Consider the following 24,097-nt stretch of genomic DNA (forward strand, 5'->3'; position numbering starts at 1 on the left):
ATGAAGAAGAAACGTCAAAAATGTGGGCCCTACTAACGGATTCATGGACGGAATCTGGTAGTTGGTGGTAAAATCGATTTTTTGGAAATTTTGGTGGTAGTAAATTAAATCTTTTTTTTTGGAGTGGTAAATTCAATTAAGTGGTTATTTGAATGTGGTAAAAATCAAAATTTCCAAATCCTTTAAATTGAATAAAATTTTCGAATCCGGGCCCACAATTTTCCCCTTTAAAATAGGGTTTCTGCTTTTCCTTCATTTTCTCTCACTTCACTTCCCCATACTTTCCAGTCTTCCACTCTCACTCACTCCAATTCTCACTCAAAACACTTTCTCTCTCCTCTCGTCGGCGCTTCATCGGCGATTTTTCTCCGGCGAACTCTCTTTGCTGCTGCATTTCACTTCCGATCGCCGGAAAACTCGAAGGTGACGCAAGATTCTGTCGTTTCTTTCTCTCTTTCTTCCTCTTTTTGTCTTTCTTCCTTTATTTTGATTGTTGATGATGTTGTTTTTGAATTATTTTGCTGAATTTTTGTGTTTATTTTTGATTGATTAATTTCTCGTAATTTTTTGGTTTTTTTAGTGATTTTTCTTGAAAATTTTACGTATGTACGCATGTTCATGAAAGTTGTGCTATAAATTGGAGTAAATTGCTGGTTTTCTGTTGTTAATTGTATGCTAGGGTTTTTGCTTGTGATGAGTTTCTTTCTATTTTCTTCTTGTTTTTTTTTTAAATATTTTTTTTATATATATTTTTGAAATAATGTTTGTATAATTTCTTTGTTTGATTTTTGTGTGTAATTTTTTTTTTTAATTTGATTAATTTATGTAATTTTGGTTATATAAATGCTAGAAATTTTAATAGGTCTGTGTGTCTCAAATGCCTGAATTATGCTAATGTGATGCATGTGACTTTGGAAGGCTGTAATTTAGGAAGGGTTGTTTGATGGATGATTATGAGGGATTATGTGCAGTTGTAGGAGTATCCTTGATTTGATTAGGAAGGAAATGTATATATAGACAGGAATGTTTCGATTAAGCATATAAAAATTTTATGCCCTTACGCTGCCTCCCTTGTTCGTTTTGACCTAACAAATTTGGTCACATTGTTTTTGAATTGTAGTTTTTATTTTTTATTTTTTGTGATGATGGTGTTTTTGTGTCAATCTATGGTACAATTTATTTGCTGATAGCTTGATTGGTATATACCAAGAAGTTTGGGGGATTGCTTTATTGTCTGTTCTAAAGTGCCCTGGTGGGAGCAGTGTCGTCTTGTAAATGTCTAAGTTTGGGGAGTGGGTATTTTTGGCTGTGTAGAATGAATCCTAAGGCCATTTCTTTTGCAGCAAATGAATACTAGATCTCACAGTTATGTGGCGTGATTCTTAGCAGTCGGTAGGATTACTGCTTCCGTGTTTTGATTTTTTCTTTTCTACTTTTCATTTAGAAGTGGTGTAAATGTGTAATTGTAGGCAATTTTTTTTGCACTTTTCCTTTTCATGATTAAATATTAAAATTGTGGGCAATTCTTTGGTGTTCTGTTATGTTAGGACTATGCAAATGCAATTTGTGACTCTATATTTGGCTTCCATTTATCTAGATAAAATACATGTTCTTAATGCTGGTTTCCTGGCAACACGAGGTCATTGGGGAAATGGATTATCGTCTTGCTAAGCATTTTTCATATGGAACTTAATGTGTAATGGAGCTATTTGTTAGTAAGTCTAATCCCAGTTACTGTCATTATCTGTCAAGTGTAATTTTGCTTGTTTTATAATGAGGTATATGGATGGGTGTGGGCAATCATGATGTTTACCTCTATTTTAAGTATCATATGAAGTTTCTGTCGTATACTTTTACTGCTTAACATTGTCATAGACTACTTGCTGACCACCCGGTATACATTAAAATATTAAATGAAGATGCTTTTTTCAGCCATTGGCTAGTATGTTCAACTGTGGCATCTATTTTAGCTCATCAATGTGCTTTCTATGAAAGCGATGAGAATACAAGGTATTGTTGTTTTTGGACTTTAAAGTTCTTCCACTCTTGTTTGACACTCAAATTTATTTTTGTCAACTCTTTTCTTTTTTTGGTGAAATTTGGTTATTAACTGATATGCGTTGTTCATGTCAAAATTATCTGGCTCCCTTTCTTTGCAAAGTATAGTGTTGTCCTCTTCATTGGGTTAGAGATCCTCTGATAGTCTGATGAGCTTCAGTCTTTTAAGAGTTTGTAATGTAGAACTGGTGGATTCATTATTGATTGCTTTATGATTGTTGAGGCCTACATTGTGTCCTACATTGTGTTTATTCACTTGTGTATAAATTGCTGATTGAGAATTATTGGACAGTAAACTGAAGATATGAGTTCAAGAAAGGGCGTTGATGGTTTGAGCAAGGCTGTTAATGATATCAGCCTCGAATTTGCTGAGGATGGGGCCTGGGAAGATGTCATCCGGAAGCCAAAGAAATTTGGAAGGGGAAGACCATGGGTCCAACCAAACCCCCCACCAAAAGCATGGGGTCAGCCCGATACTGCTCATAGACTAGGCATACGTAGCTGTAATGCCTCAAACAGGAATTGGTCTGTGAAAAGCGGATCCTCTCAACCGAGAGAGGAGGAGGTCGTTGATGAAAAAGAGGTGGTTGATGAAACAAAGGAGAAGGCACATAATGATTCAGAGGATGAAGTGTACTCTGATGATGATGATTATCTTCTGAGCGACGGTTCTGATTCTGATGAAGGACCGCAAACTCATGAGTCGATGAAGAACAATAAGATGTTGAAGAAGTTTGTTGAAATTGTGGATGCCCTGACCATTGAAGAAATAAATGAACCTGAACGGCAATGGCATTGTCCTGCATGCCATGGTGGTCCTGGTGCCATCGATTGGTATAAGGGTCTCCAGCCCTTAATGGCGCATGCTAGGACAAAGGGCTCTCAAAGAGTCAAGCTCCATCGAACATTTGCAGATATATTGGATGAAGAGCTTCGGAGAAAAGGAACTTCTGTGGTGCCTGCTGGAGAATCATATGCTCAGTGGGAGGGTTTGAAGCAAGAGGTGAAAGATCATGACATTGTCTGGCCTCCTATGGTTATGATCATGAACACATTGCTGGACACTGATGACAATGATAAGGTGTGCATTTATGTTTATTTGATTTTTTATTTATACATTTGTTAATTGGTCTCGTAATGTCTATGTATATTTGAACCCTCACATATATTTACCATAATATGTACTGCCATCCCTTGTGGATCTGAAGGCTGCATGTTTTCAATTTGTTAATATTATTGTTTGTTTTGTTTAGTGGATTGGTATGGGAAATCAAGAGCTTATAGACTACTTCAAAGGCTATGCAGCTGTAAGAGCCAAACACTCGTACGGCCCTAAGGGGCATCGTGGTATCAGCGTCCTGATATTTGAGAGCTCGGCTATGGGCTTTGTGGAAGCAGAGCGACTTCACAAGCACTTCCAACAACAGGGAACTGGGAGAAGTGCATGGGATAATAGTAGAAAGGCTCTGTTTTATGCCGGAGGAAAGCGCCAACTATATGGCTTTTTTGCTAGGAAGGATGACCTTGAAGAATTTAATAAGCATTCTCAAGGTTTCTTTCTATCTCCTTTAATATGATATTTTGTTATAGCTATGTATGCTGTACATCCACACTTGCAAGTTATCCATGCCATATATTGTAGTCTTGATTTGAGTTCCTGTGAGACCAGTGGCAGAATCTGCTTGGTATACGTCTTTGTTATACTATGTTTTGGACTGTGAGTGATAACAAAATTAAAGGGACTGTTGAAATTCAAGTCTACTTGGTACATGGTATTATGTTTAGATATTGTCATTTCCTTGCAAATCTGGATCCACGGCAAATGTCCTGTTTGGGAATTTAAATCATTTGGAATTAGATTTAGTGAATCTGATGTACTCGTTAAAGAAGGCCATCTCTCTGACTTTCCTGTTTTCTTTCCAAATAGTAGTCATTTCCAAGTCCCACATCATCATGCTTCCACCATTTCCTTTTTCTTCAAAACCCTACCATTGATGGCCATTAGCCCATGAATGTTTCTTTCTCTCTCCCTCAATTGCTCATTAGTCATAACTTCATCAATTTCTGTCATTGGTTTCTCTCCCAAGTCTTTTCTACTCATTTTTTTTAATTTTTCAGAATGCGCACCAATGATGGATTTTTTTCCCCTCTCTGTGCTTTTGCCATTCCACCATCATCGCCAACTTTGCAGCTTTCTCATTTTCCTCAAGCTAATTTTCTCTACGTATCAAATAGCAATGGCTGTTGGTCATCCAACTCTGCTAATCCTCTCTTTCTCCGTTTTTTCTGTCCTCTAAAGGGAAATAATAATAAATGTTCTTGTTTTTTCTAACAGATGTTTAGGAATCGTTTCGAATTTTAATTTAAATAGCTGAAATGAAGCATTTGGAATGAACAATTGTTTCCCAAACACAACCTTAATTATGTATTTGTTATGTTCTTTTTCTGTCGAGATTAGGAAAAACAAGACTGAAGTATGAGATTAGGTCATACCAGGAGATGGTAGTTGTTCCCTTGAAGCAGATGAGTGAGGATAATCAACAACTCACTTGGTTTAAGAATAAATCCGCCCTCTATCAACGGCAAAAGAAGGCGAATGAGGAACTTAATAACGTTCTCTCTGAGAAGCTCAGGAACATAATGGAGGAAAATCGGATCGTGAGACAGAGAACCAAAGAACAGCATGAGGAGAATAAAGAAGAGGTACCTCATTTTTTTATTTAATTGATAATTCAGCACCACAGTTTTGTTTTTTTCTTTTTTTTTTTTTTAACAGCAAGTATTGAAGGCTTACTGAAATTTTGTGAGCTTGTTTCATGATGGTGTCTCCTTAGTCCTTGTGCTCTAATATGTCTGGCACTTTCATACTTATGGTCATATGGACACGATTGAATTTTTCATCTAGTATGCACTATAATTCTTTTCCTTCTTGCAGATGGATTTTCAAGAGCAGTTCTTTAATGATCAGATCCAGAAAATCCATGAAGCAACAAATGTGAAGGAGGACCAATTTGAAAAGCTTCAGCAGGAGGAGCGGAAGAAGATTGAAGATTTCAAGACAGTAGCCTCAAACACAGAGGATGGTAGGCGCAGGTAATGATCTCACTCTGGGTTAATTCTGAGTATCATTTACAATCTTGCTTTGCGTCACACAGGTGATTATCAAGAAAGTACATGTGCAATCGATATGATTATATTGTTCTTTCCTCAATCATCTGTCCTGGCTATGATGTAACTTGGAGCCTGTTTATCTTTACTGTGAGTTTGCCTTGTTACAATCGTATCGACATGCATATTGCAAATATGTAGTAGCATACACTTGTCAGCTTTCTTTTCCCTTCCATTTCAGGGCTGAGGAGGCGACCAAGTTTAAGGAGATGCAGAACCAAGAAATTGACAAGTATTTGGCTGAGAGAGAGCAACTGGCAAAGATTCACAGTGGGAAGAAGATTGAGATGAAGAAGAGGCATTGGGAGGAGGAGGTGGAGCTGGAGAGGGAATTTGATGCTGCCTTGACCGAGCTAATGAACAAGTATGCTCCTCGGCCCACCGAAGATGCTGTTGGTGCTGGCGCTGGTGCTATTGCATAACTATGGTGTACTTGGGAATTATCTAAAAACAGTCACAGAGGATGGAAGAAAAACATTTCAGTTTAAAGACTTAACAAAGTAGTCGTGGTTGATGTCTGAGTTTTGTGTATGGAATGATGAACTGACCTAAAGAGAGATGACAAATAGTGACTATGTAAATAGCCTGGAATGGCCAAAGTAATTTCGAAATCCATGTTAATGCACAGTTGTTTAGGAACAACTTTGGTGCTAGGTGATACAAGGGGGAAACCATGTTTTCTACTAGTACATGTAATATTTCTTCTGCTTCCCTTGATTACTGTGACACTCGGATCATTCCTATTTTCAACAATGTGAAATTGCGTGGGTTTTAACTGCTATGCTCTATTCTACAAGTTTCTTCCCCTTAGTTTTTATGTTGATTCAATGACTTTTGTTGTACGAGGTGATTTGAAGTGCGAAGGTAAGAATGTAGTCTGTGTTAACATTTTACAGAAGTCATTATATGCCCTTAAAATGCCATATTCTGGACTTGAGCAACCCTTTACATCAAGGAAATCAAGGATAATAAACAGGAAGGATCCAAACAACTTGAGAGTAGAGACACTTATTTGAATTTGTTCATGTTTCTTTTTCCTTGTTTTATGTCTTACGTCTTTTATAGGTATAACAGGTTCAATATGTCAACCGATATAACTCGTTTGTAAATTTATGGATGATCGAATTACTGAAATTACGTAGCTTATCTCACTTTTGCTTTTACTCTTCAACTTATACAAACATCATATAAAGAGCCAATGCAGGGCAGGAGTTGATTTATATTGTATCACTGCATTATGCATGTACTGTATTCTGTATAAATATTCCGTAACAAATACTTTAAACTGAGATTGAAATCTTTGAACGAGTATGTTATTCATACAATCATTAGATATTGTTGTGCATAATCTTGTTCACGAGTATATAATTAGAGTAGATCAATGGGTTGTGTCAAACCAAATTTGGGCCAATGTTGTGATCAGAGTATTTGAATTTCTTAAATAGGAAGTTAAAAAAGTTGGTTTGTTACAGTGAGGAAAGCACACGATCTGAAGGAACACACATGATCATGAAGATGATGAGTTGCAGAGCTGGTAGTTCCGCCATCTTTCGTTCCGGTATTCCTTCTTCTTTTCTCTTGTTTCCTCACTTTCACTTTCAATCGAATTCGTACTGTTGTTGATGACCGTGATTTGTTTCTACAATCAGTTAGAGATCAATGCAGTTTAGGATTTTCTGATCTCAAACTTCCACTCTCTCTTCCATCAATTCATTCATTCGCGCCCTCTTCCTTCTATCATTGATTTCACTCTGCTTTTTACTGCTATTGTCAAATTAAAGCGCTTTAAACCTCATTCCATCATTATCTCTCTCTCCAAGCACCTTGAATTGTATGGTATTAGACCCGATATGCATTCTATTAGCATTCTTGCCAATTGCTACTGGGTTTTCTCTCCTGGGTAAAGCACTTAAGCTTGGGTATCCCCTTGATTGTGTTATTTTTAACACCTTAATTAACGGCTATGTCCACTGTGATAAGCTACCCCAAGCTGCTCATTCGTTGAATAAAATTATCAAGCTTGGTTTCCAACCTTCCGTTGTTACCTATAATACTATTGTCAAAGGCCTTTGTAGGATTGGCGACAATGCGTCTGCTCTCGCTTTTCTTAAGAAAATGCAATCTGGATCTCATTTTAAGCCTAACATTGTCTCATACTTCCTTGACCTGTAAGGACAGGTTGTTACAACAGGCCCTTGACCTGTTCTCCTCTATGAAAACTAAGGGCATTAAACCCAATGTTGTCACTTATACTTCCTTGATTCGAGGCCTCTACAATTCCGGCTGTGGGGATGAGGCTCAGCGTGTGTTGACTGAGATGTTAGAGAGCAACATTGCACCAAATATTAAGACCTACAGCATGCTGGTTGATATGTTTTGTAAAGATGGGTGCGTTGATCAAGCTCAGTCCATACTAAAGCACATGATTGAGATAGGTGTGCCTCCAAACATCCTTACTTATAGTATTTGATGGTTATTGCTTGCGCGGTTAGATGGAAGATGCAGAGAACCTACTTGATCTCATGGCTGAAAATGGTTGTGAGCCTAATCTTGTAAGTTTCAGCACTATGATTAATGGGTATTGCAAGGCTAATAACATTGACAAGGCCCTAACCATATTCCATGAGATGTTACAGAAAGGGATAACCCCTAATGTCGTTACTTATAGCTCTCATATCGATGGGCTGTGTAAAGCCAATAGACTCCCATCTGCGCGTAAGCTGTTTAAGGAAATGCAGGCTCATGGAATTGCTCCAGATTTTGTCACCTATGCATCTTTGCTTGACTGCCTTTGCAAAAGTCCACGGCTTGACGAGGCAGTGAAATTACTTGAAGATATGGAGGATAGTGGTGTTAAGCCAGATATTGTCATCTATAATATCCTAATAGACACCTTGTGTGAGGCTGGACAACTTGAAGATGCAGCAAATTTCTTCTCCGATCTCATATCAAAGGGTCTGCAACCTGATATTAAAACATACAATATATTGGTCAAAGGCTACCGCAAGAAAGGGCTCATGAGTGAAGTTGGTCAAGTGTTGAGGATAATGGAGGAAGATGGTTGCCCCCCCTGATGATGTTACTTTTAGGGCATGCTTGGATCAGAGGAAATGTATTATTAGGGCAATAAAAGTAAAATTAAGCAAAATGAAAGTGAAAATAGGGAAGGAAGAGATAATGATGGTGTGATTGTAAGGAAAATTATGTAGTGATAGTTGTGATATGAGGTAATAGTTACTCTAGGGGGAGGGTGGGTAACTATTACCCTCATTATGAGGGTAATAATTCCTCCGTCTCTCTCTTTTCCTCATGGCACAATTACTTTATTTCATTTGTAAACACCGTGCCTTCTACAAGTCTACAACAATACATCTAATTACTTATGTTTTTTCAAGTTTGACTTTTATTACCCCCTTAATATATTACTCGACTTTTTTTTTTTGATCCGTTGTATTAGACTATTTATAAGACTTCCTTTTTTTTTTTTTTTCTTTTCACTAATCCGTTGTATTAGAGTAGGTCTAATACAACGAATTCTTATATCTAATACAACGGTTAGTATAAACCGTTGTATTAGACCTGTTTTAGTATAACCGTTGTATTAGCCTAGTCTAATACAACGGTATAAAATTAGCCGTTGTATTAGCTAAATTTTGTAATGTTGTATTAGATTAAAAATGTAGTAGTGGATAATTACTTCATTTGCTCTGTTTGAGTGTTTGGCGGGGAGAGGGATAGTGTTTTAGGAAAACTCTTTTAACCACTTACCCAATACATTATCTGTGGAATTTGTCCACTTCATTAATTACAAAAAATACATAAAAAAAAGGGGTATATATATATATATATATATATATTAAATCAACTAAATAAAAAAAATGGATACATATGTAATGATAACCATCACTAATTTACCATTTATTGTGCAATAAACCTATCAGAAATTGGTCTGTGAAATATTGTCCTTTCACTATCTTATTTTTCACTAGTAAGTAGTACGGACTACGGAGTAACATGTACTATCTCTTAAACAAATCCCTCTTTATTTGTTTACCATAATCATGACCTTGATCATCACTCCTTACTTTTTACTTAGTAGCTTTTACATATATTCTTTTCAAATGAAGCCTTATGCAAGTTTAGATTGGATAGAACATAACTCAATGTGAAAGACTAAAAGCATACTGTTTCAATGACAAATATAGTACGGAGTACATTAGTTTTATTTAATGCAACTCAAAATAACAATAGAGGATTTGAATTTATGAGCCATAAGGGCGATACAAATTGCAAATGAAGATAAGGGATTTCAATTTGTATTGTGCACAACCTATCGATCTTAACCTTTCTAATCAATAATCATCTAATTCATGTCACTTACAAGATTTTCATTTCAAAGGTCACATACTCAATCACATGTAGCAAAAATATTTATTTTTAAATTTTTTTTAGAACTCATCCAAATTTAATTTATTATTATGAAACTGACATATTTTAGGGAAATTCTCAATGGTAGGCCTGAACTTTTGGCAATTCTCAATGGTAGCCAGTTTTTTTTAAAAAAATCTCAATGGTAGCCCTGAACTTTTTAAAAAGTTGCTTCCGTAGCCTATTTACTTTGAAACCGTTACCTTTGAACTATGGTTAAATATTTTGACGTTGGTCAGCATTTAAGACATTAACCCACCCACCCAACTGCATTTAAACCATTGTGCATTCATCTTCTTCTCATTACTTTGTTTCACGCTTTGAAGGAAGATCGAAGAACACAATTGTGGGAGGGGATTTGAAGGTCGAAGAGAAGTTTGCGTGTAAAGGCTTGATTTTGTGTGCTGCTGCATCAAGGTAGGTGTTAATTATTCAGTTATAGTTTAGGGTTTAATCTGTGAAATGCTCGACGTTATGTAATTGAATGACTGACGAAAAATAGGGTTTTTTTTGTTAAATTATGCATGTTAGTCGTTATATGTTGTTAATTTTGGCGTTAAAATGTTGAATTTTGGTGTTAAATTGTTGATTGTTGGCAAATTATGGATTAAATGTTGAAATCTGGGCAATTGTGGGAATTAGGGTTCGATTGTTGAATTTTGGCATGGTTAATGGTATTTTCTGTGTAATTGTGGGAATTAGGGTTCAGTTGTTGGACAATTATATGTACTGTGAATTATATGTATTGCGGGAGTTAGAGTTTTGTTTTGTTCGTTATATGTATTGTGAATTTACAGTTGATCTTCATCAACATTTTATATTGATATTTTCATATGTAATTACTGCAGAATGGACTGCCCAATCACCCTAAAGTTTCAATACAAGAGTATTGATGTTGACATTGTAGTAGATGACATTAATAAGGTTGTGCTTATAGACCTTATCATAGATTATTGGGAATTTTGTGAGTTAAATTCCATCCCCACACCAAGATACCCTAGGTTTGAATATGTGTGGAAGATGAAACAATATGAGTTAAGGACAGACAATGATTTGATGGTAATGTTTGATAGGCTGCAGGGTAGAACTGTGATACATATTTGGGTAGATGATGGTGAGGGTGAAACTGATATTGCACAAGCTGCATCTTTGTTAAGAGCTGGTAGATCTGAGAAAGAGAAAGTTGAAAAATGGAGGGAAGAAGCTAGGAAGGAATTAGAACAATCTGACCCACAACCTGACAACCCACCTCTTTCAGAACAAACAACTGAATTAGTGACTTATGTGCTTGATGGGGATAAGGAAGGGGGTAAGCAACATGTTAAGAAACAACTAACCAAGTTAGTTCCTAAGAGAAGTAAGAACACAGAGGGGGTACATGGGGGAGAAGGGAGAGGAAAGGGGTGTGCAGAAGCTTCAAGTAGAGGGCGCGGAGGGGGAGGGGTAGAGGGGGAAGAGGTAGAGGTAAAAAAACAGGGTTTTAATTTGAGGAATGGTTTAGTTCATCCAACCCTTTGCCTGACAATGCAAAACCACTAACTGAAATTGAGCCCCCAATAACACAGCCTCCTGTAACTGATCCTAAGCCACTTCTTGTGCTTAGGAGGAGTCCTAGAAAAAGAACAAAATCAAATGATCAATTAAATGTTGAACCCCCAGTAACACAGACCATGCAACCCTCTGAAACACAAGCTGAACTACTACCTATTGTCATGAAATCAATCTCTTTCATTCCCACACCAAATAACCCAACTCCTGACATAGCAGAAGGTGGTTCAAGTAGGTCTTCTTTTGTCCCAAACACAATAAAAAGGAGAATTCCTATGACAACAGCTAGAAGAAAGGGGATTGTTATTGATTCATCTGTGAGTCAGGGGGGTAGCAACAGTTTAAGTCAAGGAAATAGGGTAGTAACAGATGTTGCTGTTGACTTGGATGAGGATGATGACTTTGATATGTTCAATGACATAGAGGATGATGAGGAGAATGAGTATGTCCCTATGGGAGAGGAGGACTTAGATGAATATGATGATGATGATGATTATGACAGTGTTGAAAATGAGGGTGACTTAGAGGATGATGAGGGTGCTGAAGCTATTGCCATCCATGACAACTTTGATCCTTTTAGTAGTGAGCTATTTGATGATGAGATAGGGGGTGATGACAACTACTTTAATAGGCTTTACAGAATTGGAGAGATATACAAAAATGAGGAGTTTGGAACAATAGTGTTGAAACCATGGCAGTTGTTTATTGATAAACAACACTTGAGGGATGTGGTGAGGGAATACTGTATTCAGTGTGGGTTTTCTGTGGTTGTGGTTAGAGCAAACAACCATAGGTACACTGTGAGATGTGCTGCTATGGGGTGTGAGTGGAGATTGCATACATCTAAGCTAGCTGATGGGGTGTCTTGGGCTATTAAGAGTATTACCAACTCTGAGCACACATGCAGTGGGTTGGATGTTAAAAACTCAATGGTGAGTTGTGCATGGGTTGTGAGGGTGCTTCTTGAAGACGTGAGAGCAAACAATGACATTACTGCAAAGTCATTGAACACTCTTCTTTTTCAAAGGTTTGGTGTGCAAATGGCAACAAGCACACTGTATAGAGTGAGGCAACATGCTTTGTCTCAGATTCATGGGTCACATGATGAGTCATATGCCCATCTTCCAAAGTATTGTGAAGTCATAAAGCTGACAAACCCTGGATCAGCTACTTTTGCTGCATGGAAAGAATTAGCAGACCAACCTGAGAGGCCTTTGGTGTTCAAAAGTATCTTCATCAGTTTTAGTGGTGTACTTAATGGGTTAAGGGGTTGTAGGGCCTTGATAGGGGTTGATGGGGCACACCTCAAAGGAAATTATGGTGGTGTCTTGCTCTCTTCTGTTGCACTGGATGGGAACAATGAGCTATTCCCATTTGCTTGGGGAATAGTCACTGCTGAAGATGGTGACAGCTGGTCCTTTTTTGTTTGACATTTAAAGAATGCCTTAGCTTCACTTGGAAGGGGAGACAATTAGTGCATCATTTCTGACAGGCAAAAGGTTTACATTACTCAACTTAATTTACCATATTTACCTTATTTAATTGATGTAGATACCACACTAACATCATGTAAGTGTCAAATGCAGGGTATTGATATTGCATTGACTGATGTATGGCCAGAAGTTGACAGAAGGTATTGCTGCAAGCACCTTGCAGTCAATTGGAAGAAGTCATTTCCAGGGCCTTTGCTGTTCTCTTTGTTTTGGAGAGCATGTAATGCTAACTCAGATTTCACTTTTAAGAAGGCTATGGATCAATTAGGCAAAGTTAATCCAGCTGGCAGGGTTTGGCTTTCTAAATTAGGAGATCAAAAGAGGTGGAGTAAACACAAGTTCAACACTGAACTGAAGTGTGATGTCAATGTCACCAATTTTGTTGAAAGCTTCAATGCCACACTAGGATTGGATAGGAGCAGACCAGTTCTGACATTACTTGAAAGTAAGTCACAATGACATTTATCTGCTATAATGCTTGGCAAAAGGGTTGCAATTATCTGTTACTAATTTCCCTTTGATTATTATAGGTGTTAGAAGGAACACTATGGTTAGAATGGCAAAAAGGAGGCAGGTTTGTGAGACATGGAAGAGGCAAGACATATGCCCACACATTATAAAGAGGATACAACAGCTTGTTCATGAGAATAGGACTTGCATTGCATATATGAGTGCTGAAGGAGAGTATGAGGTTCAAGATGGCAAGTCAGTGCTCCCTGTAAACCTCAACAACCACACTTGCTTATGCAATGTGTGGCAGCTGACTGGAATTCCATGCAGGCATGGTATAAGAGCCATCATTAAAGCAAGGTTGGACCCCCACTCATTTGTCAGTGACTGGTATTCAGTCATCAAGTAAAAGGAAGCTTACAGCTGTGGGATTAAATCCATACCAGATGTTGAACAATGGCCACCCATAGACATGCCTCACATTAATCCACCACCCATGAAAAGGGGCATAGGGAGGCCTTCTAGAGAGAGGAAGAGAGCAGATGATGAAGAAAGGAAGGGCAAAAGGGCTAAGACAGTTAGGTGCTGCAACTGTAAAGCTTTTGGCCACAATGCAGCTACTTGCAAAGGAGGTATGACAGCTAAGCAAAAGGCAAGCTATGGTAAAAAGGGTAAGAAGAAGTAACAAGCACTACCATCCTCTCAACCAGCATTAGGGACAAGATCAAGATCAAGATCTGCTGCAGCAGTTGCTACATCACAGCCTTAAGCTTAACTTTCTTATTTTTATGACAAATATCATCAGCCAAAACATTAATTATTACCTATAAATATTTTGTACTAAAGTATTTTCTATCAGACTTAAGATATGTATTTTGTACTTAATTAGTTTATATCAGACTGCAACCACTTCATTTTATATCCCACAACCTGACAAATTAATATTCAAATACCAGTGCATTTCATACAATCCTAAGTCCTACATTACATCACAGTACATGAAAATTACTCCATCATACTAAACAGGAAATACACAAACAATACCACAATTGCAATCTTCACACAACAGCTAAGTCCATCTTTCACTCCAGCAGCAATAGCAGACCCAATTCCCCTACTACAGAACACAATTTCTTCATCATTCACCCACGAAAAAAATCCACACAAGTTGCACTTGTAGTAAGCTCTTCCTGGGTTGCTCCTTGAGTCTGATATCTTGATGTCAGCGTATTTCTTAGGCACACAGTTGCATACCTTCATCTTTGCCCATTTTTCAGCCATGGCTAATGTAAGAAAAATTTCAGAGGGTTAGCAGTGGGGGAATTAAGGAGGAAAAGGGTTATTTATAAAGGGAGAGATGCAAGAGAAAAGGAGGGAAAATTTGGAGGGAAAGTTTGGAGCCAAAAATAAACCCAAATTATCAAAAATAGTTTGCTATTGTCAAATTGAAGCGCTTTAATCCACATTCCACCATTATCTCTCTCTTCAGGCAGCTTGAATTATATGGTATTAAACCCAATATGCATTCTGTTGGTATTCTTGCCAATTGCTACTGTCATTTGGGCAGAGTTGATTTTGGCTTCTCTCTCCTTGCTAAAATACTTAAGCTTGGTTATCCCCTTGATTCTGTCATCTTTAATACCTTAATTAACGGCTATGTTCACTGTGATAAGCTCCCCCAAGCTGCTCATTTGTTGAATAAAATTGTAAAGCTTGGTTTCCAACCCGACTTAATTATGTATAATACAATTGTCAAAGGCCTTTGTAGGATTGGCGACAATGCGTCTGCTCTCGCTTTTCTTAAGAAAATGCAATTTGGATGTCATTTTAAGCCTGATATTGTTATATACAACACTATTATCGATAGTCTTTGCAAGGACAGGTTGTTACAAGAGGCCCTAGACCTGTTCTCCTCCACGAAATCTGAGGGCATTAAACCCAATGTTGTCACTTATACTTCCTTGGTTCGAGGCCTCTACAATTCCGGCTGTGGGGATGACAGCTCAGCGTATGCTGACTGAAATGCTAGAGAGCAACATAGCACCAGATGTTAAGACCTACAGCATGCTGGTTGACATGTTTTGTAAAAGATGGTTGTGTTGATCAAGCTCAATCCATTCTAAAGATCATGATTGAGAGAGGTGTGCCTCCAGACATCATTACTTATAGTGCATTACTTGATGGTTATTGTTTGCGTGGTCAGATGGAAGATGCAGAGAACCTACTTGATCTCATGGCTGGAAATGGTTGGGAGCCTAATCTTGTAAGTTTCAGCACTATGATTAATGGATATTGCAAGGCTAATAACATTGACAAGGCCCTAACCATATTCCATGAGATGTTTCGGAAAAGGATAACCCCTGAGGTTGTTTGCTATACCACTCTTATCGATGGGCTGTGTAAAGCCAATAGACTCCCATCTGCACGTAAGCTGTTTAAGGAAATGCAGGCTCATGGAATTGCTCCAGATGTTGTCACCTATGCCTCCTTGCTTGACGGCCTTTGCAAAAGTGCGCTGCTTGACGAGGCAGTGAAATTGCTTGAAGAAATGGAGGATAATGGTGTTAAGCCAGATGTTGTCATCTACAATATCCTAATAGACAACTTGTGTGAGGCTGGACAACTTGAAGATGCAGCAAAGTTCTTTTCAGATCTTGTAACAAAAGGTCTGCAACCTGATGTTAAATCATACACTACAATAATCAAAGGCTTCTGCAAGAAAGGGCTCATGAGTGAAATTGCTCAAGTGCTGAGGATAATGGAGGAAGATGGTTGCCCCCCTGATGATCGAACCTATAATACGATAATCAGAGGTTATATACTCAATAATGACTTATCAAATGCATTATACTATTGTGATCTTATGGTTGGAAAAGGATTTGAAGCTGATGCAGACACTTTCTCATTGTTTGTTGGCCTCATCTCTTCTGGTAACTTAAGTGACTCAAACAAGGACTTGCTTAAGAAGTTTATCAGCTGAATTCCTGTTAAAATGTATGCAAAGTTTTTGGACAATCTATGAATATGTTCTCTGCAGAGAAATTTGAGATGGAGTAGGATGCTCCTAGACAATCTATGAATATCAGACCGCTGTTAGCTCCAATTGACATAATTCCTGTGTGAAGTAGTAGTGATAATAAGTTATAGTTGGATAGCCATTCCATATTTTTATTACTTGGGGGCATTCAGAAAAGAGAAGAGGTTACTTCAGATTATGTATAGACTTGTTGAATCTAGCTATGGCATAAATTATGCAATGATATGTTATTGCTGCAGCTTTACTACTTTTGTTATTTTTTGTATAGTTCAGACTTGGCTGTTTGTGTTTCATCCTCATTTTGTTTTGTTTGTTTTTTTTTTTTTTTTTTTTGCTTCTGATGTCTGTATCATGGATGGGATCCCTGTGATTTTACATAAACAACTCTGTAATCTTGGCTTTATGATTCAGACTTACAATCTTGTTTTGCATGATCTTCCAGAAATTATAGGCTTTATGCTTCAGGTGAATTAAAATAATCTCTCCTTTTTTATGTGAATTTTCGTCTATCAGTGTTGTCTACATGTCGTACCAATGATGAAGTGTAGGCGTAATTCGGATACATTGGCGTAGTTTCTTAGCAAATCGTTTTAAAGACGTTGATAATGATTTACAGATACCATTTAATGCTGTAGTAAATTGTTATATCAGTATTCATTTAATGAAAAGGGGAAGCTTTCATTGTATTAGACTACAAATGTGCTCAGTACATGCTACTATATGGAGCAAGTTCACTGAGGGCACAAGTCATTATGCCTGGTAAGATCATTTATCATGGCAGTAGGCAGGGTTGGATGGGATCACTGATTGTCTGAAAGTTGTTGGCTTTGTTTCTTTCCCTGGCACTATACGTGTGTGGGGATCTGAAGGGAAGAGCTGTGAGTTCTGGTCATGACTTTGAGTTGGGTTATTTCGTGAGCTAGAAATAAGCTTCCTCCTTAAGCATGATTGGCATGATCCGAAACACACCGGACATTATGTTGAAGAGCTTATGGCATATGATGAGTTAGTCATGAGCCTTCCAAGTTGTTTGAGGTAGGCTTCTTTATCAAACAAGCTTGAAGTTTTGTTTGTTTCCTTAACGAACAACATTTTAACTAGCTTTCTTGTTTGTATGTTTGGTGGTCATGAATGTATTAACACATTTGCACACATTGTTTTCTTTAACCTCTTTCATTTCCAGATTCTATTATGAAACTTCAAGGGGAATTGCACATGAAAACTCAATGTTTTACAAAGAAAAATGAATGTATTTCCTTTGACTTCACTCTTCAGATCACTTGGCTACTTCTTTCTAGGCCTTAACACTGAAGTCAGACCTATGTTCTGAATCTCCCTCTGGTGAAGATGCGGTGGTTGGGTTTATCGGCTCTAGATCTGCTGATCTGCTGAATGTAAATCTGACTCAGATGGTACAATATCAATAGAAGCTTGTGAGATGGGGGAGCAGACTTTTATTCAAACAAACAGGTAACAACAGAAATAAGCAAGTTGAAAATTGGTGTTAGAGAAAGCAGCACAGCTATTATTGTAATCCCTCAGTACTGAATGATTCTCAGCTTATGCTGCTTTTTATTTGCTTACGTATTTGTGTATTGTGATCATTACAAGTTACAATTGCAGAAAAATAAAATTACTGTTATGATAACAAACTAATCTTTATAGAGAGCTACTTGAGCAGGAAATTACTGTTGAAGGTAGCTACTGTAAACTCTCTAATGTGTTGCTGGATCTCACTGGCTTCAGCATGCTTGTAATGAGCTCGAAGACATCCTGTAAGCTCCTGCATCAACAACATCAACTGGGAAGAAAGCGGCGGATTTTTCATGGAACAATCATTCCTTTGAACAGATTTCCTAACAAAGTAACAAGATACTTCGGCTCATTGGAAATAGCTGGTTAAAAGCAATGATCAAGGGTACTTGGTATTGATTGATTTTTTAAAATTATTTTTATTCCAATTTAAAGGAGAAAATACAAGTTATTAGCAAGTTCCTCAAAAAAAGGTTGTTTATTATCAAGGGTATAAATGTCATATTGTGAGTTGTTTAGGGATACTTTTTTAAATTCACCAACATTGGAGCTTCAACAATGGAGATCTTTCACAATGGATCTCGTTGTTTGCTACTCCGCCAATACAATAACCGCCACTTATCACGATGAACCACCGAAAACATGTTTTGATCAATTTTATAGTAGAATGTGGCTCTTACCTTCTTCAATTGTTTTCAAACCCCACCGAAGGTTTCTTCAAGCTCTACGTTTTTTAATAGAACTTCCATTGTAAAAGTTCAAGTACCCTCGACATTTACCTACCATTTTGGTTAACCATTCCCTTAATTTATGTATTTTTTTCTTAGAGTTTACTTTAAATTTAATCCGTCGGTGATTCAGTGTTCGTGGAAGAAGGTGGGCGTTCATGGATGAACATAATAACAAGTGTGGTGTGCTATTGTGCTTGTGGTTGGAGGAAGAAGATTAGAGAAATATACGTACCTTCGTTTTTTTAGTCTTTTTTTTAGTTGATACGTATTTCTGTTTAAAAAGTTTATTTTTATTTGACACGTATTTTTTTTTGGACAAGTTTTATATCTTGCTTCTTTAGCGTACTCTATTTGTTTTATCATTCGCTCTTCTCTCTTTAATATGTGTGCCTAAATTAAACGTGTCAACTAAATGAAAACGGGAAAGTATTTTTTTATTGTTAATAGGATAAATTGCCTACAATATTGAACCTTTTGCTGGTTTTCAAGAAATAATTAACTTATTGATTATTCTAAAATAATCCAACATTTTTTTAATAACCATTTATTCATTGGAAAAAACCCTTTTTATTCATAGCAACCCCGGTAGGTCATCAACCCATTAGAGCACGTTAACTATCCACGTGACACTATGCTATGCACGGGTTATAAGTAACAATGGATTAAAAAAAAAAGTTATATGTACATAGGCTTAAATTGAAAAAAAAAATGGTTAACATAAATGAATAAATAATAACAATAATTAGAAAAAACCTAAGTGAAATGGAAAGAAAAAAAAAACAATTTGACCAAAAAAAAATGTAAAGTTGATTTTACTATCTCAAATAAAATCTTCGTATTCTTTACAGTTGTACCCCTATGCATTTAACTCCATTTTTTGTCCAGATGAATCAATATTATGCCGCGTAACATAAAAATAGCACTTGCACGAATATGAGAACACCATAAGAATAATCCATAAGATGCTTAAAAAAAATGAAGAATAAAATTGAAAGTCAAAATAATTCAATGTTCTCATGAATTTATATATCTAATATATAATTTAAGAGTCGTTTTAATACATATTTCTCTCACAATCCAATTTCTCAATGAAAAATAAATAAATCCCACCATACTTCTCACTAAAAACAAAAACTTACTAACGGTAAACAAATACTTCTTATTTTCATAATGATAATGGAGGGTAGAGATTAGAGAAAGTTATGATAAATTAAGAAGAAAAAAAAGCATCAGTACATAACCAATTAATCTCGTGCTAGTTACTATGGAGTATGGAAATTTAAGAAGAGAAAAAAAAAGGTGTGCTATTGTAGTGATTATGAAATGAAGAACTAACTATGAGTTTTGTGGGTAGTTTATATTATAACCATGTAAAGTGTGCTGTTGTAGACAGTAATGGACAGTTATTATGTAATTAATTTTTTTTGTTTTTTTTTTAAAGTGTTTGTTTTAAAAATTTTAATTAGAAAGTGGTAGGTATTTTTGGAGGGATTAGTGTATTTGGAAGGGAGTGAATGTGAGACAAGTATTTGGATTTTGGAGCGCTCTTATTAAAACGTCTCTTAAATTATATATTACCTCCATTAATAGTTATGTGCAACTTTGAGAGGATTTGCGGTTTACGAAGCAAAACTTGAAGGGCAAAGATTAGAGAATGTTAAAGAACTTAATTAAAGGAATAGGAGAGAGAAAGTAGGCTCACCCACTTGCTTTTTTGGTGGGGAAATCTGGTTCGTTTAGGAGGGACTTGATTTCCCTCCCCCCCCCCCCCAAATTTTCACCAAAAATTCGAATTGGTTAAATTTTTGGGTGGGTTTGTTTTCCCTCCTACTTTTTTTTTTAAAAAAAAAAACACCACAATTTCAAAATTTTTAAAGGCATTTAAAGCCTACATTCAGCATTTAAAAGACATATAAATACCAGCCTCCATAATTCCAACAACATTCAATGTGTCACCAATATTTACAAACATCAAGTTTTCTCAAAAGTTGAATTTCTTAATCCAAAAATTAGCACTAAATACCCATGATTAGCCCATTAAAACCCAAAAAAATCCTCTAAACTAAAATTAGTGATGCACATCATCAATCTTCATAATCTGCATCTCCTAGCATCCTTGATTATCTACAAATCCACATAGGGCAGCCTTCATCTCCTCCAAAAAAAATCATCAGCCACCCTTACATCATCAAGCTGAATCTGAAGAAAAACAAATCAGACACAACACATGGCAGAATTTGTTGAACCTCTGTTTTTCGATGTTGATCAAATACTAACAAAAGAAGATCTAGCAGAATTGTACTATGATCATGAAGAAGATATGCAAGATCTAGGCTTGGAGGACTATGAATCTGAAGATGAGAACATGCAAGACAACCAAGAAGAAGAACATGGCCAGCAAAACCTATGTTGCACGGATATGGACACGGACACGGACACGATACGGACACGGGAAAACGGCAATCCTAAAAATAGGGGACACAGGTACGGCGTATAACAAGACATATAATATATCCAAAAAACGAGAATTTGACAACCTGTTCAATAAAACACTAAAAATTTAGCCTCAAAACACACAAATCTGTTTAAACAAAGTAAATAAACAAAGTGTACGAACATAGTCGCATACATAGGAAGAAACCATCAAACCAAATACATGTCTTAATATTAAGTAGTTTTACAAATCATAAATAAAATAAACATAAGTACTAATAGTTTCATTCTTCACCATCAAGTACATCATCAAAAATCATACTTTCCATCTCGGGTTCATCAAGTGAAAGCTCGGCCATCTCTAGAATACCAACCTCTCCTAGGTTGTCATGCTCATCCCCACCCACATCCCACAACTTAGATCTCCCCTTAGTGTACTCTTCACTTCTCCTAGAAAGTAATCGAAGGTTGTTATGAATGTATACCAAATCTTGAGCACGTTTAGGAGTAAGCTTATTTCTAGTGCAAGAATGAATAAACTTATAGGTGCTCCAATTCCTTTCACTACAAGAAGAGGAAGAAGGTTGGCCTAATAGCTTATAACCCAAACCTTGAAGCATAGGCACTTGAGAACCATAAGTTGCCCACCAATTTTTAGCATCCATCAAAGCCATATCATGCATGCAATCAATGTTGAGAAAGATCCCCTCCGATTTTTGGGAAAATATAGCAAATTCCGTGTTGATCTTGAATCTTTCATCGGGACTTTGGAAAAGCTTTCGAAAACATTATTGTAATCTTTGTGTGGAAATTTCATTGTCGGCACTTGGAGCAACTCGTCCCGGGACCTCATTAAGCCATTCTTCCGTGTAAAATCTTTAACAACAAAATAAGATTAGCCATAAGAAATAAAAAAAAACAAGGAAAAATAAATAAAGATAATAAAAATGAATTAAACAAGCAAAATTTACCTTGGATTCAAAGAGTGTGCTAATGAATGGAGTGGAGTACTACCCTTACTCCAACGACTACTAAGAATCCCTTTAACTACATTAAAGAAGGTAGATTCTTCATAATCTTGTTTACCCTCTTTCTTGTAAATGGCATCTTTCACCCCTTGAACCGTAATATCCCATCTTTCATAAATCAAATGCAAGAAAGATTTGTCGGTGTCACAAACCCTAATCATATCATAGATTGGGCGTGTGAAGTCAAGAATGTAATCAACTTTGTCCCACCATATTTCATCCAAAATCTTTTCCCTTGCATGTGAGGCTTGCTCGCGTCGATCATCCTTGTATAAGGACCAATTCTCACTAAAAACCATTGATTGAAGTGATGTTTTAAGGAGTTTCAACCTTTTAAGCATGCACACAATAGAAGCAAAACGAGTATCGACAATGCAAAGTAGTTTTAATGGAGAAAACTTATTGAACATTGAAAGCCTCATCGAATGATTCATTATGTAATTTTTAATGAACAAGGCATCTGCATGAACTTCCGTTATCCAATGACATTCGTCATACACTTCAACATTATTCAACACATTCTTAGCTGCACAAATGCTTTTCATTGCAAGATTAAGTGTATGAACAACACATGGTGTCCAACATATATGAGGATACCTACCCTCAACCAATTCCCCTGCAGCCTTACAATTACTTGCATTATCTGTGATTATTTAAACAACATTTTGATCTCCAATTTCATCAATCACCTCACTTAATAAGGTATCAATGAAATCTTTGTCCTTAATCTCACCCGAGCAATCAATAGCTTTCATAAACATAGGACCTATTTCGGAAGCAATCATAATGTTAATCAAAGGCCTTCTTTGTGGATCATTCCACCCATCACTAACAATTCTAACACCCTTTGTTTTCCATGTGGCTTTAATAGGTTGTAATAACCTATCCACGTTTTCTTTCTCTTTACAAAGCAAAGTTGTTCTAAGTTTGTTGTATCCAAGAGGCTTATAGCCAGAGAGATTAGAATTGACAGCAATGGTATATGAACTAACATAGTAAGGGTTTCTAGCAAGATTAAAAGGCAACCCCCCTGTGTAAAACACCTAGCAATTTCAGAATCCAACTGGTCACGAGATTTCATATTAAAAGCATCAGAATTTGTATTGTTTGATTTCCTCTTCTTAACATTATCAGATGAACCTAGTCTAACTGATGTAGCTTCAGTTCATGTGTGAGAAGATATGGGTTCATTTGAAAAAGGTGGAACTTTTGGTAACAAAGATTTTTTATAATCCTCGGATTCACGATGAAGCTTTCTTAGTTTAGCAAGGTCATCAATATTCACTTTACTACAAGTTTGAATCCCTTTCCCTATTTCACATAGCAAATGAGCTTTCACTCTAATATATGAACCATTTTTAACTTCACCGCAAAAGTTACATTTCCAATTACAATTTCCTCCACCACCCGATATTTTATCACCCTTAATAACAAACTTCCACAAAGGGTAGGGGTTCTTCTTAGACTCAGATGAATTACTACTACCACTGACATTGCACGAAGCAGAGGCACTAGAACCACTAGAAGACATTCCTGACAATTTCAGCAAGACAACAACACATTTTCAGCAAATCAAACATTTCCATTTAAGCTCAAACAACACAATCAAATTACACAATGCACATGTACAATACTAGAAGACATTCTTGCAAATTGTTTTGAGAAATGAGTCATCCAGTGATAAGAAAAAAGAAACCCAATACCAAAGAAGAAATTGAGGAATTTGCAAACTGTTATTCCAAGAGTAAGCTATTACAAAACCATGCAAGGAATATACAAAACCTACTGTTATTCCAAGGAATATTACAAAACCTACTGTTATCCTCAGACCTCAGGCATCAAACTTCAATTAAGGCAATACCAAATACATAAAAGATTCATGGATCTAATTATGATCAAAATTCAGAAAAAAGGAGTGCATTTAGATTTTCAGCATGCTTCTGTTACAATTTTCATAATCGACATAGGGGAGAATGAGATCCCAAAGCCCAAACGCATCACAAATTTCTACAGCAAAGGGTTTCACCACCCTCGAAAAGAATATTGAACCACAAAACCATGATACAAAATAGCCAATTTGAGCAAAATCGTGAAGGAATGAAATCAAATTAAAATGAGAATGAGAGATTGAGAGGATTACCTGAGAAGGCTGAGAGCACCGGCGGCCGACGAGCTAGAGTGGACGGTGGA

At 36.7% G+C, this 24,097-nt stretch overlaps 2 protein-coding genes and 1 long non-coding RNA gene across 4 annotated transcripts; 2 read left to right on the forward strand and 1 right to left on the reverse strand.

Moving 5' to 3' along the window:
- The first annotated feature begins 217 nt into the window (after window positions 1-217).
- On the forward strand, window positions 218-6,007 carry LOC110736708 (protein SUPPRESSOR OF GENE SILENCING 3-like). 2 transcript variants are annotated; one of them, XR_002514266.1, is made up of 6 exons: window positions 218-423; window positions 2,351-3,139; window positions 3,312-3,609; window positions 4,517-4,761; window positions 4,994-5,316; window positions 5,408-5,602. XR_002514266.1 is itself a non-coding variant. In XM_021917010.1 (6 exons), exons 2-6 carry the CDS (start codon window positions 2,363-2,365, stop codon window positions 5,646-5,648), a joined length of 1,719 nt encoding a protein of 572 aa, XP_021772702.1. In that variant the 5' UTR covers window positions 227-423; window positions 2,351-2,362; the 3' UTR covers window positions 5,649-6,007. The 2 variants fall into 2 exon arrangements, 1 of the variants encoding a protein (XP_021772702.1); XM_021917010.1 differs by having other exon boundaries at window positions 227-423; window positions 4,994-5,151; window positions 5,408-6,007.
- A 1,305-nt stretch (window positions 6,008-7,312) lies between these two features.
- LOC110735873 (pentatricopeptide repeat-containing protein At1g62680, mitochondrial-like) lies at window positions 7,313-7,696 on the forward strand. Its single transcript, XM_021916051.1, has one exon. It carries the CDS (start codon window positions 7,313-7,315, stop codon window positions 7,694-7,696), a length of 384 nt encoding a protein of 127 aa, XP_021771743.1.
- Window positions 7,697-21,076: 13,380 nt separating this feature from the next.
- LOC110736712 lies at window positions 21,077-23,942 on the reverse strand. Its single transcript, XR_002514267.1, has 2 exons — window positions 23,694-23,942; window positions 21,077-21,253 (listed from the first exon to the last, which is right to left on the reverse strand). It is a non-coding gene; the product is annotated as an uncharacterized LOC110736712 (long non-coding RNA).
- Between the last annotated feature and the right edge of the window lie 155 nt (window positions 23,943-24,097).

The sequence above is a fragment of the Chenopodium quinoa genome, unplaced genomic scaffold, assembly GCF_001683475.1.
Source record: "Chenopodium quinoa cultivar QQ74 unplaced genomic scaffold, ASM168347v1, whole genome shotgun sequence".
Lineage (NCBI taxonomy): Eukaryota > Viridiplantae > Streptophyta > Magnoliopsida > Caryophyllales > Amaranthaceae > Chenopodium > Chenopodium quinoa.

Coding starts and splice junctions, on each gene's coding strand:
- LOC110735873 (XM_021916051.1), top strand. CDS start 7,313: ATGCGTCTGCTCTCGCTTTTCTTAAGAAAATGCAATCTGGATCTCATT.
- LOC110736708 (XM_021917010.1), top strand. CDS start 2,363: ATGAGTTCAAGAAAGGGCGTTGATGGTTTGAGCAAGGCTGTTAATGAT. Junction 3,610..4,516: donor ATTTAATAAGCATTCTCAAG/GTTTCTTTCTAT, acceptor TGTCGAGATTAG/GAAAAACAAGACTGAAGTAT. Junction 5,152..5,407: donor ACAGAGGATGGTAGGCGCAG/GTAATGATCTCA, acceptor CTTCCATTTCAG/GGCTGAGGAGGCGACCAAGT.